The sequence below is a fragment of the Chiloscyllium punctatum genome, chromosome 17, assembly GCF_047496795.1.
Source record: "Chiloscyllium punctatum isolate Juve2018m chromosome 17, sChiPun1.3, whole genome shotgun sequence".
NCBI lineage: Eukaryota > Metazoa > Chordata > Chondrichthyes > Orectolobiformes > Hemiscylliidae > Chiloscyllium > Chiloscyllium punctatum.
In genome coordinates this window covers 85,164,177-85,184,783 of record NC_092755.1, presented here as the reverse complement: position 1 = coordinate 85,184,783, position 20,607 = coordinate 85,164,177, and the positions used below count along the sequence as shown (strand labels likewise).

Below are 20,607 nucleotides of genomic sequence, written 5' to 3'. Positions count from 1 at the left end.
TATTCTTTGCACTTGGTAGAGAGGACCAATTCTCTCCCTTTCACACTCATTTTATGCCTTTTTTTTTGATTTCTTGCTGGTGTTCCAATCCATTTCCCTATATGTACACACAAGGGTAAAACACACCTACAAAATTTTAAAAACAATAAAGTCATATTGCTCAATTGGAAGCATGAGAAATAACGCTTTATCATTTGCACTGGACCTTCTCCCCTATCAAAAGTATATTAAAAATGTCCGTTTACCAACACCTTTTTAGTTCTGAAGTCATACTGGACTCAAAATATTAACTGTTTCTCTCTCCACAGATGCTGCCTCACCTGCTGAGTTTCTCCAGCATTCCCTGTGTTTGTTTAAGATTTCCAGCATCCAGAGTATTTTGCTTTACATGAAAGTTTCAAGTGTGTACACAAAATTCATGTAAATATCATAATTCTACATACGGACAAAAACAAATTCAATCATGCACTTATGTGCCACTAAGATGCAAAATAAAAGCAACAGTTAATTAATAGACAAATACACAAAAATAATAGACAAAAGAAAACCACATTCTAAGCTCCAGGAAAAAAACAGTAAAGCACCAAATGCAAGCCTGTGATAAAAGAGGTGGGGAAGTTAGCATAAAATTTGAAACTTAAATCTCAGAAGGGAGCCTCTCAATCCATTGTGCCTATGCCATGTCTTTGAAATATCTTGGTTGCAAAAGATAATGATGGTTATATTAATGGCTAGTCAATTTCTTTTTTAAAAAGTTCAAATTTAGAGCTAGAAAACTAAAATGTAATTGGAACAGACTATAATCAGCTGAGTTGATAAATAGTCTCAAAAAGACTAATGATTTTCTACGATGTGTTGGTTCTTTTGTGAAACAGCACTTTGAGATATTGTAACGTATATGAGAACTTACAACACACGAACAGGTCAACATTCTAACTATAATAAAACCAGAAAGTGTTGGAGACACTCAGCAGATCTGTCAGCATCTGTGGAGAGACAAACAGTTGAAATATATGTTGCCAGATCTGTTGAGTTTTCCAGCACTTTGTTTTTATTTCAGATTTCCAGGACTTTTATTTTATTATTCTAATTGGCCTGTACTGGTGCTTGTACTCCATGCATTATTTGATTCCAAAGTTATTTGAAGCAAAGCTAGAAAATCAAGTTTACTTCATTGATGAAAATTTATTATGGTACTTAAAAAAGAATTGGTTCAATTTGAATGAATATGAAGTTTTAGCCAATCCATATACATTGTGTCCGCAACCCTTCACATACTTTCCCACACTGGGGAGATTTGATTGACAAAATCAAAATGATGACAGGAGGGAGAGAAAGGAGTAGAAATAGATTTTCTAGAGTTGCCAAAAGTTCCAGGGGACTGGCACAGTGGTTAGTACTGCTGCCTCACAGCACCAGAGACCTGGGTTCAATTCCCACCTCAGGTGACTGTGTGGAGTTTGCGCATTCTCCCCGTGTCTGCGTGGGTTTTCTCCGGGTGCTCCGGTTTCCTCTCACAGTCCAAAAATGTGCAGGTTAGGTGAATTGGCCATGCTAAATTGCCCGTAGTGTTAGGTGAAGGGGTAAATGTAGGGGAATGGGTCTGGGTGGGTTGCGCTTCGGCGGGTCTGTGTTGACTTGTTGGGCCGAAGGACCTGTTTCCACACTGTAAGTAATCTAATCTAATCTGTAAGTAAAAGGTGAGTTGTTGTGATCTGGAATGTGCTACCTAAAAGGAGTTGGAATAATGGAGGGCCAAGCTTTGGGTATCTTTCCTGCTCTTTGACAATTCTCATGCTTCCAATTGAGCAATACAACTTTATTGTTTTTAAAATTTTGTAGGTGTGTTTTACCCTTGTGTGTACATATAGGGAAATGGATTGGAACACCAGCAAGAAATCAAAGAATTACCGGAAAATTGCAGGCAAAACCAAATTTTGTATTGGACAGGAAAAGTCTAATCCGGAAACAGCTCAGTTAGAATAATAAAAGGGTGGGAACGAATTCAGATGCCAAACAATTAGAAAAATAAACGGTTTACAAACATTAAGATGTTACCTTAAAGGTTTTGTCCAAGAAATAAAGGGAAATTAATAAGGACTTTAGATTAAAAGCAGAACTTATACCACTTTTTTTAAGAATAGGTTCGTAAAAGACTAATTAAAATTATGGCCCATGTACAATTTCTGATGAGACCAATCACAGATGAATCAACAATAATAACCAAAGCCCAACATGATTGGCTTGGCTTACGTGTCATCATTGTCCATTTCCTTGCTGCTGAAGACAATGGAATATGCAAAGAGTGAAATGAAGGAGCATTGCAAATATATTTTTCAAAAAAATTAAAACTGACATTTAGATCAAGCATGAGTTTAATGTTGAAAAAAATCAACACTGTTTCTGCCTCCCTCGCACGGGAAGTACTGTGTTTAACACAATGAAGTCTCATGAGGTCTTACGGTTAAATTAGTCCTTAAAACTTGCCTCATGCCAACAAGTTACTGTGGAATTTAGAGTTGTGGCAATGGGTTGCAAATAGCTAATATGTTACAGAATTGTATTATTTCTGGTTTTAATTTTAAAATTACTCTCATGGCACCACTCAATGTATTGCTGGCATTTCTTATGATGTTCTAACTAAAGTTTATTCCTCCTTTGCACTCCATCAAAGGATTACTCATCTCATTGCTATCTGTGGAAAATTGCTGTCCAGAAATTAACTGCTGTACTTGCCTACAAACCAACAGCAATTTTAATTTAAAAGTAAATATTTCCAGGATGTCATGAGAATATGAAAGCTGCTATATAAACATAATCTCTTTCTTTTATTTTCTTTAAATATCAATTCAATAAGAGACAGCTCATGAAGAAAATAATAAGATTACAACCATAACAAAAATTCAGTACAAAATGCACACAAGCTGACTCAGATCATCCATCATCAATCAAGCAATATGGCTCAGTCTTCAGCTTAGTCAGAATATGAATGAAACTTCTGTACAAAATTAACTCTGTCATGGCTTGTTGTAGACAGACCATAAACTTATGCGCTGGTCTTTAGATCCTGCAGCCATTAATCTTTCACTTGGAACAACATGGTCTGAGAATGTCACACAGTGTACACTGGCTATGTGGTACTGTAGAACCGCCAGGGGTTTCAGCTTCTTCCAGCCAAAGATACGGATCCGATGATCCCAACCTGCTGTAGCTAATATCTTCTTGTCTTGGCGAATGCAGGTATCAGCTATTCCAGCATTTACCAATGTTAAAGTGTTCTGCAACTAACAATTAAAGGTTGGAAATAATAATTACATTATGCAAAATATTCAACATCTACTTTCTACCAAACGATTTCCATTTTGTTCCCCCTTTAAGACACTAAACAACTTTTATGACAGATTTTAAAATAAAATTTTAATTGCAGTGGCTAGAAATTTCAGTATCTTTGCTAATCTTGATATGTGCATAGTTTTAGTCTCCATATCTAAGGAAGGATATAAGAACATAAGAATCAAGAGCAAGAGTAGGCCATCTGGTCCTCCGAACCTGCTCTGCCACTCAATAAGATCATGGCTGATTGTTTTTGTGGCCTCAGATCCACATACCCACCTTCTCACCATAACCCTTAATTCTTTTACTGTTCAAAAAATTATCTATCTTAACATTAAAAACTTTCAATGAGGAAGCCTCAACTACTTCATAGTGAACAGGGAATTCCAGAAATTCACAACCTTTGGGTGAAGAAGCTCCTTCTCAATTCAGTCCTAAATCTATGCCCCTAATTTTGAGGCTATGCCCTCTTGTTTAGTTTCACCTACCAGTGGAAACTACATCCCTGCTTCTATCTTATCTATTCCCTTCAAAATATGTTTTTATAAGATCCATCTTCATTCTTTTAATTTCCAATGAATATAATCCCAGTCTATTCAGAATCTCCTCAAACCAACTCTCTCAACTCCGGGAATCAACCTAGTGAATCTCCTTTGCACCCCCTCCAGTGCCAGTACATCCATTCTCAAGTAAGGAGACCAAAACTGCATGCAGTACTCTAGGTGTGGTCTCAACAGCACCCTATACAGCTGCAACATAACATCCCTGCTATTAAACTCAAGCACTCTAGCAATGAATGAGAAAATTCCATTTGCCTTCTTAATTACCTGTTGCACCTGCAAACCAACCCTCTATAAATCATGCACAAGGATATTCAGGTCCCTCTATACAGCAGCATGCTGCAAATTTTTTACCGTTCAAATAATAGTCCTTTTTTACTGATATTCCTACCAAAATGGATGCCTTCACATTTATTAACATTGTATCCATCTGCCAGATTTTTGCCCACTCACTTAAATTATCTATATCCCTTTGCAAACTTTCAAAGTCCTCTGCACACTGCTTTACCACTCTTCTTAATGTCATCCGCAAACCTTGACACATTACACGTGGTCTCCAACTCCAAATCATCTATTTTAATTGTAAACAATTGTAGTCCCAACACTGATCCCTGAGGCACAACACTAATCACTGACTGCCAATCAGAAAAATATTCATTTATCCCCACTCTTTGTTTCCTGGTAATTAACCAATCCTCTATCCATGCTAATATATTGTCGATAACACAGTGTGGACTTGTTGGGCCGAAGGGCCTGTTTCCACACTGTAAGTAATCTAATCTAATCTAATCTAAAACCGTGCACCTTTATCTTATGCAGCAACCTCTTGTGCGGCAACTTGTTGAATGGATTTTGGAAATCCAGATGCACCACATCTACTGGGTGGCCATTGTTTACCGTGCTCGTAATATTTTCATAGAATTTCAGTAAATTAGCTAAGCATGACCTGTCTTTTATGAACCCATGCTGCATCTGCTCGATGGGACAATTTCTACCTACATGTCTTGCAATTTCTTCCTTGATAATAGATTCCAGCAATTTCCACTCTACAGAAGTTAAGCTAACTGCTCTGTAATTCCCCATGTTGTGTCTACCTTTTTAAACAGTGGCATCGCATTTGCTTCCTTCCAATCTGCTGGAACTGCCCGAGAGTGCAGTGTATTTTGCAAAATTACCATTAGCGCATTTGCTTTTTCTCCTGCCATTTCTTTTAGTCCCCTGGGATGGATTCCATCAGGGAGAGGAGACTTGTCTACCTTTAGCCCCATTAGCTTGCCCAACTTTACCTCATTCATGATAACGATAGTTTCTAAGACCTCACCTACCTTAGTCTCCTTGTCATCAATTACCAGTATGTTATTTGCATCCTCCACTATGAAGACCACCGCAAAATCCCTGTTCAATGCCTCGGCTATTTCCTCATTAATAATAAATCCCCTTTCTCATCCTCCAAAGATCAATGTTTACCTCAGTCACTTTGTCTAGAAGCTATAATGCAATACAATACTGCACAGGAACAGGTTCTTTGGCCCACTGAGCCTGTGCCAATTCCTATTCCTTACTTAGACCTACTACTTATTGCCCATGTGCAGTATCTATCCCTCTGTTCACCTCATATTCATGGGTCTAGCAACATTTAAGGCATATCTTGATGATGTTCCTATTTCCATCACCTCCACTGGCAGTGCCTTTCAGGCACCCACATTCTGTGTGAATCATGTTCCCTGCATTTCTCCCCAAAACTTTCCCTCTTTCACCTTGAACCTGTGCGTTCTCTTAGTTGACCTTTCCACCCCAGGAAAAAGTCTCTGACTACCTACCCTATATATGCCTCTCAATTCTGTAGACTTCCATCAGGTCCCCCCTCAGCCTCTGTCTTTCCTGTGAAAAGGATCTAAGTTGCATCAAACCCCACCTCATAACTAAAACCCTCCAGATATGCAACATCATGGCAAACCTTCTTCGCACCCTCTCCAAGGCATCCATGCCCTTCTGATATTATGGCGACAGACTGCATACCATATTCCAAATGTGGCCTAACTAAAGTTTTATACAGCTGTAACATAACTTGCCAACTTTGCCAACATTGGCCCTGGCCAATGAAACCAAACATGCTGTATGACTTCTTGACCATCTTGTCCACCTGTTGCCACTTTCTGGAATCTGTGGACCTGTGCACCCAGATTGTGGACAGTGTCGAAGGATGTTGCAGGGTACAGAGGGACATAGATAAGCTGCAGAGTTGGACTGAGATGGGGCAAATGGAGCTTAATGTGGAAAAGAGAGAGATGATTCACTTTGAAAGGAGTAACAAGAATCCCCTATATAGAGTACTGGGCAAATGATAAGATTCTTGGTAGTGTGGATGAGTAGAGAGGTCTCAGTGTGCATGTATATCGATCCCTGAAAGTTGCCACCCAGGTTGATACGGTGGTTAAGGAGGCATATGGTGTGTTAGCTTTTATTGGTAAAGGGACTGGGTTTAAGAGGCATGAGGTCATGTTACAGCTGTACAAAATTCTAGTGCGGCCACACTTGGAGTACTGCATATAGTTCTGGTCGCCATGTAACAGGAAGGATGTGGTAACATTGAAAAGGGTGCAGAGGAGACTTATCAGGATGTTGCCTAGTATGGAGGGAAGGTCTTATGAGGAAAGGCTGAGGGACTTGAGGCTGTTTTTGTTAGAGAAAAGAAGGTTGAGAGGTGACTTAATGGAGACATATAAGATAATCAGAGGATTAGATAGAGTGGACAGTGAGAGCCTTTTTCCTTGGATGGTGATGGCTAGCACAAGGGGACATAGTTTTAAACTGAGGTGTGATATAGAACAGATGTCAGAGGTAGTTTCTTTACTCAGGGAGTAGTAAGGGCATGAAATGTCCTGCCTGCAATAGTAGTAGACTCACCAACTTTAAGGGCATTTAAATGGTCATTGGATAAATATATGGGCAATAATGGAATAGTGTAGGTTAGGTGGGCTTCAGATTGGTTTCACAGGTCGGCGCAACACTGAAGGCAGAAGGGCCTGTACTGCGCTGTAATATTCTATGTTCTATTCCTCTGTGTGTCAATGCTGCTAAGGGATTCTCCCATTTATTATATAATTCCCACCTGGATTTGATCTTTCAAAATGCTTCACCTTGCATTTTTCTGGATTACACTCCATCTGCCAATACTCTGCAATCTATCAATATCCCACTGTATCTTTTGACAATCCTCCTCATTAGATGCAATTCGCCAATTTTTGTGTCATCAACAAATTTACTAACCAGACTGCCTACATTTTCCTGCAGATCATTTTTACATATTACAAACAACAAAGGTCCCAGCACTTATCCCATGTGGAACACCACTAGTTACTGATCTCCATTCCGAAAAGCACCCTTCCACTGCTACTGTCTGTTTTCTATGACCAAGCCAGTTTTGTATCCATCTAGGCAGCTCACCCCAGATCCCCCGAGACTCAACCTTCTCTACCAGCCTGCCATGAGGTACCTTATCAAATACCTTACTAAGAGAAAGAGATGGTACAAACAAAAAGTCACAAAACTGGTTCCTGGAATGAGAGGGTTTGTCCTATGATCAGAGGCTGAGTAATTTGGGCTTATACTTTCTACAGTTTAAAGGAATTTGAAGTGACCTAATTCAAATATACAAAACACTGAGGGGCTCGACAGTCCAGATATTGAGGTTATTTCCTCTGCATGGAGAACCTAGAACGTGGGCACAATAAGGGGTCAATCATTAAGAAATTTTTTTTTCTCTAGAGTGTTGTGAATCTTTGGATTCTCTGCCTCCAAAGGATCATAGACACTTCGTTGTTGAAAAGAGGCAAAATGCTTGATCTCTCAGAATCAAGGGATATAGTGGGCAGGTAAAAAAGTGGAGTTAAGGTAGAAGGCCAGCCACAATGTGAGATGTGCAGAAATGTGATCAGCCTGTGGAATTCTCTGCCTCAAAACGCAGCTCAGGCCAAAACATTGAATGTTTTCAAGAGGAGGTAGATATAGTTCTTGGGGCTAAAAGGGATCAAAACATATGGGGAGAAAGCAGAAACAGGGTATTGAGTTGGATGAATAGAGGAGCAGGCCTGAAAGGCCCGCTCCTGCTCCTAATTTCTATGCATCTACTGAAGCAGACACGAGGGGGCATATGGTGCAATTTTGTTTCTATTTCTAATGTTCTTCTGATATGTACAATACTCTTGAATAATAACTAAAATAATAACAATAACAATAAATAAATAATTTGGTGCAAAAAGCATATTTCAAACTATGATAATAACTGTGGTTATGACTAATTTTTGAGCTATTGTCCACTGAAGTACAATGAACAGATAATACAAGTACAGCCAGATCATTTAAACTTGGGGAAATAAAATAATTCTCAGCATGAATGCACAATCTCATATCTTCAGAAATGCAACATTAAAAAATCTTAGAATTGATAATATTTAACAATAAACACATCAACATCATGACATTCTAATGGTTTTTCAATTACAAAGAATAGTGAAGCAGATTTTTAAATATGTTATTGGTTTTGTGATTGCCAGCTTGTTTGTTATTGGCTCTGCCTGAAAAACAGAATATGTGGATGAACTCAGGCCAACATACAAAATGCTAGCAAGAGGCAATCCACAACTTTAGCCTTCTTTTGAATCTTTAGCAGATGGAGCCTGCTATGCAACTTGCATACATATTTTCTGGCAACAAAAACAAAGTGGAATACGCAAAGATTTATAAAAGATTAATTTTTCAACCCTAAAATAAACATTTAATATTGCAATAACTTAGAATAGTAACTTCAAAAAGGCAGAGCATAAACAAAAATCATTAATTTCAATGCCTGATAAGATGACAATATAGATAACATACTCTGCACTCATATATTGTAACTGGTAAATGATTAATTAGCTTGGGTTCTGCAAAAACTCCCCTTCGTGACTAAATATTTTTTCAGCATATCAGAATGTTGGTGTAACGCTGAATAAATGACACACAGGTCATTGTTGCTAACCTTAAGATTCTGTTGGTTGTCAAGTCCCCAGGAGCTGAGAAGCTTTTCTGAGGAGCCAGAGATACCCTTGGCCCTCTCTGGGTCGAAGTCAAGACACATGATTGGTTCATTGTGACAGGCAAGATGGCTCAACATTTTCTTTTCTGATAGGTCCCAGAGGGTCAAAGACCCATTCTCATATCCAACCAGTAACAAAGGCCGAGAACCGGAAGGAGGCTAGTCAGAAAGACAAAGAAAGGGATAGTAATGTAGCATGAAATTCAGGTCGCTGCTAAAAATCAGATTTAATGCAACTCTTTTTGATAGCAATTAAAGAATTAAAAAAAAACTTATATTTATCACAATGTTGCTACAGAAAATGTATCAGTAAAAAATAAAATCTTATCCAGAAAATTGCTGCAGAATTTCCAACATATTGAACAGGCTCAATGGGCTAAATGGCCCACTCCTTTTGCAATGTCCCAGTTAACTCAAATTTCAGTAGGTGAGAAAGCATTAGTCCTCCATTATCATTAGTGCTGTGTTATATGGATTAACTGATTTTCTTACAGGCCCAGCTCTTAACAGTTCAGAAAACCAATTTTATCCTCCTTTTCCTTTCAGTTTCTCACCTATTTCATTTTTACTCTTTAATTCCTCATACCCATCTGTAACATTTCTTTTAATGCATTTCATTTCTTCCTCATCTCGGTCATTCCTGGGCTATTTACATTACGTTTGTTTTGCTTTTGTCTATTAATTTTGCCCATTATCACTGCCCCCTTTTATAATGCTTTTATATCACTGCCCCCTTTTATAATGCTTTCAACAAAGATACTTGATTAGGTTATAATCCTGATTCTGTTGATAAAACAGAAGTTATTTATGCATTGCAGTTATTGACTGATATGCAGTACGATGTGAATTGTTTAGCTTGTATTCCAAAAATACTGTGCAAAATCCTTGGCAAAGTTTGTAAACCCTCCCAACAGCCTCCAAGTGCATCCACATTTTGGATATCAATAAAATTACTAAGCAAAAATAAAGTTAAAAATCCCGCAACACCAGGTTATAGTCCAACAGGTTTAATGGGCAGCACTAGCTTTCTGAGCACTGCTTCTTCATCAGGTGGTTGATGAACTACCTGATGAAGGAGCAGCACTCCGAAAGCTAGTGCTTCCCATTAAACATGTTGGACTTTAACCTGGTGTTGTGGGATTTTTAACTTTGTACATCCCAGTCCAACACCAGCATCTCCAAATCACAAGCAAAAATAAGTTGCCTGCTAAATGCATTTTTTTTTGCAGACAAATGTTGCCAGGGTTCTCAAGGCAAAGGAAAGTGAAGGCTGGATTATTTATTCATTTAAATCTGAGAAAGATAAATTTTTGTTCAGCAAAAAATTGTAAGAGTTATGGGCCAAAGGCAGATATATAAATGAAAATCCATCATAATAGGTGTGAAGCATTAAAACCAATCCAAACAGTATGGAAACCAGTTGGGATGGATGGAAAAACATCAAAGACATATCAGGAGGATCAGTGACACTTCATCAAAATCCAATGGACACTGCTTTGAAAAAAAAACTTAATGAGATGTCTTCCAATTCTCCACCCTCTTGCTGTGAATAGGTACTTCAATGATTTAACAATAAAGGAAGACAATGAGAGCATTTAATAACTATCAATGTGAATATTTAGCAATGTACAAAGTGTTAAATCAAGGCTGAGTCAAGGTACTAATTTCAGAAATATAAATATTTGGCTCCAATATCATTAGACACATACCAAAATTCCACACAAATTTCAGGGCCAGAGCTGCCTAAAAATATTCTCAGTCTTCAGTGAGATATTGAAATGTATTTAAAGTTATCACAGAAGGTACATAACCAGTAGCTTTTGTAATCAAGTATCTTTGTTGAAGGAGTGCCTTCTTAATCCCAAAATAGTCTAAAGCCAATATCATCATTTCCTGCTCGTGATATTGACAACATGCCAAACACCGCAGCCAACAACTCAGGCCCCAACCCACACACACGCACGAAATAAACAGTGCCTGCTGCTCAACTGTCTACTAAGTGCATCTGTGCTCTGGAAAATTATAGTTTTCTAGATGAATTGAAGACAGGCTAAACAGAAAACAAAAAGAGCACCTGATCAAAACATGAATCACATGCTGAAGGCAAAATGAGTCAGTGTTCAGGTTTCCGCAACATATTTAGGTATGTGTTACCTGCCACAGTTTCAGACACATAGGCATGCCCAATTTAGCATCTGCTGGCGGCTTTAGCACCCATACTGGCGTCTTCTTAGGTAAGTCTAAAATCTTTACCTATGTTGCAGAAGGGAAAAAAATCATCAACTGAGCACTATGCTAGGCCTAATTTTATTGCATCATACATAAAACGCCATGGGCAATAATTTGGCAATAATTAAGAAAGCACATAGCTGGTCTATGTTATCTTATTGCAAAGCAAAAATGACATTGTTACTAATTAAGAAATGGTTTGTCTCCATCCAAATTATTAGCCTGGTTCAATACATTCATTGTTCTCTGAATGTAAACAATCACACTACTCCTGTGTACTGTTCCAAAAGGGATACCTTGAGGCAATGTTTTAAAAAAGAAGAAATGGGAACCAGAAACGTTGTCTGTCAAAACTGGCAGACATAATACTTGATGTATAATAACGGGAGATGAAAAATCACAAGAGTTTATTGAAAGCAGAACAATCAGAAAGGTAATAATCTAAAATAAAAAGCTGCCAGTTTGGCAACCTAATAATGCAGAGCTGAAAAATGTGTTGCTGGAAAAGCGCAGTAGGTCAGGCAGCATCCAAGGAGCAGGAGAATCGACGTTTCGGGCATAAGCCTTTCTGAAGAAGTACTTATGCCCGAAACGTCGATTCTCCTGCTCCTTGGATGCTGCCTGACCTGCTGTGCTTTTCCAGCAACACATTTTTCAGCTCTGATCTCCAGCATCTGCAGTCCTCACTTTCTCCAACCTAATAATTCAACCTTGCAGAAATAATACTTTCACTGTATGCTTTAATTAATCACTATTTGACTGTTCTATTCAAGCTGCCACATATAATCTTGCAATATTTAGTTACAATAGATATGCACAAAAAGCTGATTTCAGGTAGTTCTTCTGTAAAAAATGTTGCACTTTAGAAACACCACTTCAAGTGTTGGCAATGTAATCGCATTACAGCCAACACACATTTTAAAAGTTCATGTTTTAGAAAAAGTGTCCCCAATTTGTCAATTGCACTACACTGAATTTGTGTTAATGAGATGGACTTTATAGCAGAACGACCTCTACTTTCATTCCAAAAACACAAATAAGATTAAAATTAAATATAATGCCATATGTATTCGTATTCCATGGTTTACATTAACTTTTTGTATAAATGTTTCATATTGAGAATATTTGTCAGGCAAAACTCAACATTTTGACTATTATTCATTATCTCTTCTTGTCGAATGGTGACAACACTTCACTCAAGTATACTCCTGCTTAGATAGGATACAACAACTCTTTCCATGGTCCCCATGTATGCTAGTAAGCAAGGTTGAGACAACGCAAAAAAAGGACTGAGCACTGAATCATAATATTCATGAGAGCTTATCTGAACAGACCACGAGTGAGGGCAGCTCCTGTCTGTGTACTTTGATTATCACATGCACATGGTAAGTTATATAATTACTTCTGAGGAGGTGCTGCCCGGGGAAGCAAGAAGGTAATGGCCAACACCTTCTTGCATTAGTGAGCACTGGCAGAATCCATAACTATCCAAAGGAATGGAGTCTATCACTGCAGTGCGTCCTTCTGACAGGTCCCAAGTGGAGACTGCTGCATCACGACCTTGACTGTAATGAAAATATGGAACACATCAAAACAAGTAAAATCATAGCTACATTTTCATTAGATTAACAATAATTTACATTGATTGATTGTCACATGATATTGCCAGAGTGGCAAGGAGAGGAGGAGTGGTGAAGCGAGGGTTTCCGGCAAGGGTGAGTTTTCCCCCATTAAAAGGGACTTACCTCGTGAGTCGGGCCTCCATTTGCTGAGAGATGCGAGGGAGGAGCGAAGGACTTCTGGGAAGTCATATATTTGTGTGGTTGCATTACCCGAAACACTACTCAGGTAGTGTCTCCCACCCATCCTCCTCCTCTAACCAAAAAAAAGGTTCTGTGCGCCAGAGTGGTAAGGTAACGAGTTTATTTTTTATTCCTTATTTTTCAACAGTCTCTTTGGGAATTTAAAATAGTGGGAATGGAGGTGAGGGCAGTTGAATGTTCCTCCTGCAGAATGTGGGAGGTTAGGGTCCCTGCTGACTACATCTGCGGAAGGTGCAGCCAACTCCAGCTCCTCGAAAACCGTATTAGGGAACTGGAGCTGGAGCTGGATGAACTTCGGATCATTCAGAAAAAGGCAGATGGGTTACAGTCAGGGGACACCTTCTACAGTACAAATACACACACTTCTGGCAGGAGTTGACAGTGAAATAGAACAGAAATATCATTGCATATTTTTCCTCCCTAATCAAGAGACACTAAGTTGAATAACAATGCTTATTTTATAACAGGAGATCAGTTGTCTTAGCATGAGCCACAGAACTACCTGGTTCTATAAAAGACAATCTACAATGGATATCTGAGATATCTTATGTCATTTAGTTTATAATGTAAAGGTAAAACTTTGTTAGATTTAGAGATTTTCACCAAATCTCTACAACAAAGCAACGCAATAAAACATTAAAAGCTTTTATCCCTCACTTACTTAATTTAGCTGTCTTAAATTAATGTCTTTTCTTCTGTTAATTTTTAAAAATTCTAACAGGGATTCAAGCATCACTGACAAGACCAGCATTTGTTTCCCATCATAATCTGCCCTTGAACAGAATGACTAACTTGACCATTCATAATGTTGTTAAGCTTAAAGTGTATTGCTGTGTATTGGAGTCACATGTAAGCAGATCTGATAAGGATGGCAGATTTCCTTCCTTAAAGGACATTGATGAATCAGATGGATTTTTACAGCAATCATTGATAGTTAGGTCAATCACAATCACTAGCAAACTACAATTAATTTAACCAGCTGTTGAAGTGGGGTTCAAACCCATATTCCCTAAGCATTAGCCTGTGCCCCTGGTTAACCAGCCCAATGAAATGACGTCTATCTCTAAGTGTTGCAAATGGTCCTATGGTAGCTCAGTGAGTTTATCAATTATGCCAGGTAGATCCCAAATTTGATTCCATGCTTTACTGAGTTGGCTTATCTCACAGCATCAACAGAAACTTAGTCCATGCTCTGAATAACAGTGTTATTTTGAGTGAACCTTAGAGCCATAGGATCTGGTTCCATGCTGGACAGCCCTTCAGTCCAATTCAGCCATCCTAAATTAATTTAGTCCTTATTTTTGAGAAGATTTGTAGCTCAGGTTGAGGTTGAGGTTGTAAGTTTGCTTGCTGAGCTGGAAGATTTGTTTTCAGACGTTTTGTCACCATACTGCGTAACATCATCAGTGAGCCTCTGGTGAAGTGCTGGTGTTATGTTCCACTTTCTATTTATGTGTCTTGGTTTCTTAAGGTGGGTGATATCATTTCCAGTTCTTTTTCTCAGCAGATGGTAGATGGGATCCAAATCAATGTGTTTAATGATGCAGTTCCATTTAGAATGTCAGGCCTCTAGGAATTCCTGTGCATGTCTGTTTAGCTTGTCCGACAATGGATGTATTGTCTTAGTCAAGTGGTGTCCTTACACGTCTGTTACATAACGATACCAGTGATAGTAGGTCATGTCTTTTGGTGGCTGGTCGGTGTTCATGTATCCTGGTGGCTAGTCTTCTGCCTTTTGACTGATGTAGGTTTGTTACAGTCCTTGCATGGTATTTTGTAAATGACAATCGTTTGTAGAGAGTCATTTAAGTTCATTAGCCGCTGTTTAAGTGTGTTGGTAGGTTTATGGGCTACCATGATGCCAAGGGGTCTGAGTAGCGCAGAAGTCATTTCAGAGCTGTCTTTGATGTAAGGTAACGTGGCTAGAGTTTGTGTGTGCATTGTGTCTGCTTGCTGGTGTTTGTTGTTGAGAAATCGGTGGACTGTGTTTATTGGATACCCGTTCTTCCTGAACACACCGTATAAGCATGTTTCTCTGGCTGTTTGTAATTCCTGGGTGCTGCAGTGACTTGTGGCTCATTGAAATAATATCCTTATGCAGCTCCATTTGTGGGTGTTGCGATGATTGTTTCTGTAGTTAAGTATTTGGTCTGTGTATGTTGTTTTTCTGTAGATGCTAGTTTGAACTGTTGTTCTACTGCGACATCTAGGAATGAGAGTCTTGTCGTTCTCCTTTTTTGTGAATTGTATGCCAGTAAGGATATTGTTGACGGTGTTGTAGGTTTCCTTTAACTTGTTCCGTTTTGTAAACATGAAGGTGTCATCCACGCAGTGGATCCAAAGTTTGGGTTGGATAGTTGGGAGGGCTTTTTGTTCGAGTCTCTGCGCTACTGCTTCTGCTAGGCACTCTGATATTGATGATCCCATAGGTGTTCCATTGATTTATTTATGGGTCTCTGCTTTTGAATATGAAGTTCAATAACATTTAAAAACAAGACCACCTATCTAGCTTATTTCTACATTTGTACACCTGTTTTTCTACTGAGAAGGATCAGTTTCTCGTACAGAAATTACCTGATGAGACCATTCCTCCCTTGCAAAGTATGAATCCATAAAACAGACTGTTTGTTGTGGCTTTCCAACACTTTATCTGCTCTGTGGGTCTTTAAGTTCCAAATATGTATTTGTCCATTGGCTGAGCTGTTTGAAAAAAATGAATAAGTTCAATATAAGGTTATGAATCTCATTATAAAGGCTTATTCATAATTTATTTAATTCTGCAAAAAAAAAAGCTCAGTAATATTTGGTGACAGCAACTCTGTTCATTTACAGCAAACGTTGACTCTAACATGTACAATAACTGCATACATTGTTAAGGTAAATTTCCAGGAGCCAGTTTGTGCTCTATTCTGGTGAATGCTCACCAAAATACAGCGTAAACAGTGCAGCATGACAAAGCATAACAGTGACAGGGCAAGCTCACACCCATGATCTCTCATTGGTAAAGCTCCTAATTTCAACTTTGCTGAGGAGAAGTATTGAATTTATGTCAACTATACACCACAAAAGGGCAGAAACAAGATTTACAAGCTACCTTAGATCAATGACACAACACTTGATTGTACTTGCAAAGACTTTTGGGTAGAAAGACCAAAGATTTGCATGCAAGAAATCCAAGAAACTGGAAGTATTTTCAAGTGCTATTTTTTTTAACCAGAAGAACAAGGGCAGTAGATGCAAGCTATATATCATCCTGGCTTGGAACTATAGTGCCATTCTTTTCTGGATCAAAATTTCTGGAACTCCCTTCCATAAATGCATTGTTACTACCTGTTCCCATGGTCTGCAACAGTTCAAGAATCTAACTCACAACCACCTTTCCAAGGTGCAATTGTGGATGGATAATAAATATCCTAGTCTGTGACATTCATATTCTCTGAAAGAATACAAAAAAATAGATTTTGATGCATAGTAAAGGGATTGGAAACTATATTTTGCGATTTAGTAGGTAGAGTATTAAAACACTACACTTCTGTAATATTTTGTTTCCGCATTCTACTATTCCAATCATGTGACATTCCCTTTCTTCCCTATCAACCCCTGAGCTCTCTCAGTTATGGGCTTCTTCATTTTACATACAAAACATGATGGTCATAGGCAGTAATGGGAACAAATACATTCTGTCCTGACAAACACAAGTCATTTTAACAAAAACATCAAAAGAAACATTTTAAAAACAAAATTATTTTTGACATCAAGTTCCAAAAGGAGACTATCTAGATAAGTATTCCAAAGATACCAAGGTGCGTGCTGTCATCAGTATTTTCATTTTAAACAGTCCTGCTGAGCCTCTGTAGTGTGCAACTGATTCCAACAATACTCTCAATCCAATTCAAGAATTTTTAAAACTAAACTGGTCTTCAAGCTTGATCTGAAGGTTAGTCATAGAGTCATAAAGTCACCAGATATAAGGAACAACTTTGTTTTTATTTACAGTACCACATCTCAAGTGAATATCTAATCAAATAGTGGCATTCATAACCATCTGGGGGTTTCCATCTCTTTATTTAAAGGATGGACCAACACAAAAAGACTACATTACTTTTTACAGGATGAAGTAAGGAGGTTGTCAATCTGGAAGTAAAGGTCAAAAAGTAATTTATGGGTAATAAAAGTGAATGAATCTCATCAACCTTTGATTGCATCTTCGTTTGTTCCCCAATCTAAATGCTAAGTGGATTTTTTTTAAAAAGCAATTAAATTACAATACACACTGTAAAATGACTATGAATACCAGTCCTCCATTAGGAAACAACTTTGCACTTGTAGAAAAAGTCACATAAGGAGGCAGCCATGCTTTCACAGTCTGCTTAAAGAGAACAACTAGAAGCTGTTTGCAGTTAGAAACACCAAAACTGTCAATTAAAACAGTCTGGAAATCAGACTTAGAAGCAAGCTGTGAGACATGAAGCAGACACAGTACATAGCCTGTCTAGTTAAGTTCACTTAAGAACTAACTTCATGGAAATTCAGCAGCAAGAATCTGCAAAGCCTACTGAGAATCCTTTGTTTTATAAGACCCTCACTTTAACTTTAGATAGTAAAAATCAATTCAAGAAAACCAGGCCTGCCACATGGCAGACCATAAGTCATAACAAGACTCAGATAATTACATTCTGTAAAAATGCATTATCTTTGTCTATTCTTTGTATGTGAGAGAATGTCACATTTAAATTCTGTGTGAGAATATGTGACTTTTTAAAAAAACTTGCACAGGCCTACTGTTAAATATGCAAATTGGGATCATCATTCAAAAGATAAGACCCACCTCTTACATACAAAACATGATGGTCATGGGCAGTAATGGGAACAAATACATTCTGTCCTGACAAACACAAGTCATTTTAACAAAAACATCAAAAGAAACATTTTAAAAACAAAATTATTTTTGACATCAAGTTACAAAAGGAGATTATCTAGATAAGTATTCCAAAGATACCAAGGTGTGTGCATCTGAAACCTTGCAGGACTGCTTGTCACCCAAGAAACAAGTATGCTTTATCAACTATTTCTTCTAAATCAGTACTCATAAAACAGAATGTTAAAACAAACGATTTAAAGCTGGCAAGTAGAATAACATACGGTCAAACCCAAACAAAATGATTTTTAAAAATTCTGTGCACTGTTACGAGTCCCAAATATCCCTGCAGAAACTGTAACAACTAACAAATGTAGCTATTGCTAAACATCTTAAAGATGTAAAAAAGTTGGAAATTTGGAACAAAAAAAAATTTTCAGATTCAAATTTTTAAAAAATTCAGCAAATGTTGAAGTCAAGAACAAATCTGACCACATCTTTCCCTTTCGACTAATAGATGATAAGCAATTTGGAAAAATTCCAAATGACCTGTTTTCTAGTTTCAAAATATAACCTTGTGAATAATGGTGTGAAGCAACACTGGAAATCACCTGAGACCTAGCGTGCTCAAACCCAATAGTGGTTGAAGAGCTCCATTAGTCCAAGTTTACATCAATCTCAATACCCTGTCAAAATACCAGACAGTAGCAATTATCAATTTAGTTTGTTTAGTAGCAATTATTTTTAGTTTTCGCTTTGGAGCCAAAAGATCACAAGGAATTATTCTTTGGGGCACTTGCACAAAAGGTCAATTACAATAAAGTGAAATTATACAGTAATTTGCAATCAGCTCAATCCTCAAAACAATTTGATGATTGCTTTGTCCTAGCACGCATTGAGGCAAAACATGTAATTTGATGTTAAGTTCATGACTGCATCTACAGGAGTTGGAGGCTCAGTAAAATCGCATTTGGATTTTTCTTTATTGATCATTTTGGGTTTGGCATTCAGACCCATTTTTGATATTCAAATCAGTTCTAGTCACGAGCTGGAATGAAATTTGTTTTCAATTCCAACTTGCCTTCATTATATCTAAACACTTGAAAGAAGAAAATGCATACAACAGCCAGTACTGGTTCAGAAGAACGTGAGAAATAAAGAGTAGATAAGCCCCTACAGGCTATTCAATGTAATTGCAGCTGATTCTCAGCCTCAAACCACTTTCCTGTGGCTTTCCATATCCTCGAATTCCCAAGAGATACCAAAAGCCTGTTTATATCATGGCCTTAAATATATTCAATGTTGGAGCATTTACAAACCTCTAATGTGGGTAATTCTAATGACTCACAACCCTGAGTGAAGAAATATTTCCCATTAGTCTGAAGTGATTGGTACCATACCCCAAGACTCCGCAGGTGGAAATAATTTCTCAGTGGCTACCCTGTCAAGTCACTTTGGGATCCTGTATGTTTCTGGAACACTTTTCTAAGTTTCAGAGTATAGGCCCAATCTATTCAGTCTCAAAAAGTAGAACAAACCTCTCACAACAAGAACCAATCTAGTAAATATTTGCTATACTGCCTTCAATGCAAAACACAGCAATTATTCATTAAGAATTCCAGAACAAAAATCTCAAGGAAACAATACAGGTGATGGTGTAACTTCCCATTTCTTGATAAAAATTGATATTTCATAATATATATCTCTCACTCAACTTTAGGAGTGTGATTACTGCATGCATGGGTTTTCCCCCTATCTTTTTAATGTGGTAAACTTCCAGATCAGCCAAACCTCCTTGTGGAGCTTCTCTTTGTTCTAACAAAGACTATACTGGTATAAGAACCAGGACTATTGATATAACATTATGTAAATGTAATTGTTTAGATTTTACTGTACCTTTCTGACAGTCACTGGATTATGCCTTAAAGCCTCTTCCAATAAAAACAATGATAGGAGCGAGAACTCTTATTCCATCCCTTGAACCTGTTATGTCACTTATTAGATTGTGGCTAATTTCCTTCCATTTACCTAGCTTGGATTACAGAACAAATAACTAATCAATGCAAAGTATTTACTACTATAATAAAATTAAACTTGCACAAGTCTTACAAGTTAATATTTGATTTTAATTGGGAAGATCTACTAGAAAGACAGCTGCATCTAATTTTTCTGCAAAAGTTAATTCCTTCAGTGCTTTTCTGTGCTTTCAATATTCTCCACTGAGCAGATATTACAACTTATGGCACCTACTGTTTATGACAGGTTTTGTTCCCAGAATTTTCTTTTGACAGTATATTATACAATAATTAAGGCCTCTTTGAAGTATTAATGCTTCTCATGAAGCTATCATCTGCCCTCCTTCAATTAAACATGCTAGTCATCCAAACTCATTTTCAACCAGAGTTGAAGTGACCAGAAAGCAAAGAATGCTACACAGTCCATCATGTGTGCAATGGACTGAATGGCCTCCTTTTGTGCAGTAGATCTATATTCACAGATTCGAAGACATTGCCAGTATTTGTTTATTTACTTACAATGGGCTGGGAATTGGAAGAACAGAACACTGACAACCTAGCCAAAATTACTGACAGGAACATATCTATCTTGACCAATTATCTAGATAAGGCTAAGAAGCACTGTAAGCAGCATCTCTGTCAGGCACTGATCAAATGAGATTCCAATATTTCCAGGGATCCTTGAAATGACCATAGCCAAGTTTCAGATTCC

General features: G+C 37.8%; 1 protein-coding gene across 6 annotated transcripts in view; it reads right to left on the bottom strand.

Moving 5' to 3' along the window:
* Window positions 1–20,607, bottom strand: part of gnb1l (guanine nucleotide binding protein (G protein), beta polypeptide 1-like) — a 34,968-nt gene that overhangs the window by 1,936 nt on the left and 12,425 nt on the right. For 4 of the 6 annotated variants that reach the window (XM_072587777.1, XM_072587774.1, XM_072587775.1 and 1 more), the window contains exons 3-7: window positions 15,597–15,722; window positions 12,602–12,764; window positions 11,125–11,223; window positions 8,914–9,129; window positions 2,810–3,284 (exon numbers count right to left, since the gene is read on the bottom strand). In XM_072587777.1, the coding sequence (XP_072443878.1) occupies window positions 3,018–3,284; window positions 8,914–9,129; window positions 11,125–11,223; window positions 12,602–12,764; window positions 15,597–15,722 (871 nt within the window). In that variant the 3' untranslated portion in view covers window positions 2,810–3,017. Of the gene's footprint in view, window positions 1–2,809; window positions 3,285–8,913; window positions 9,130–11,124; window positions 11,224–12,601; window positions 12,765–15,596; window positions 15,723–20,607 lie in introns of those variants that run through there. The other 2 variants (XR_011962993.1, XM_072587773.1) reach the window with 1 other exon arrangement.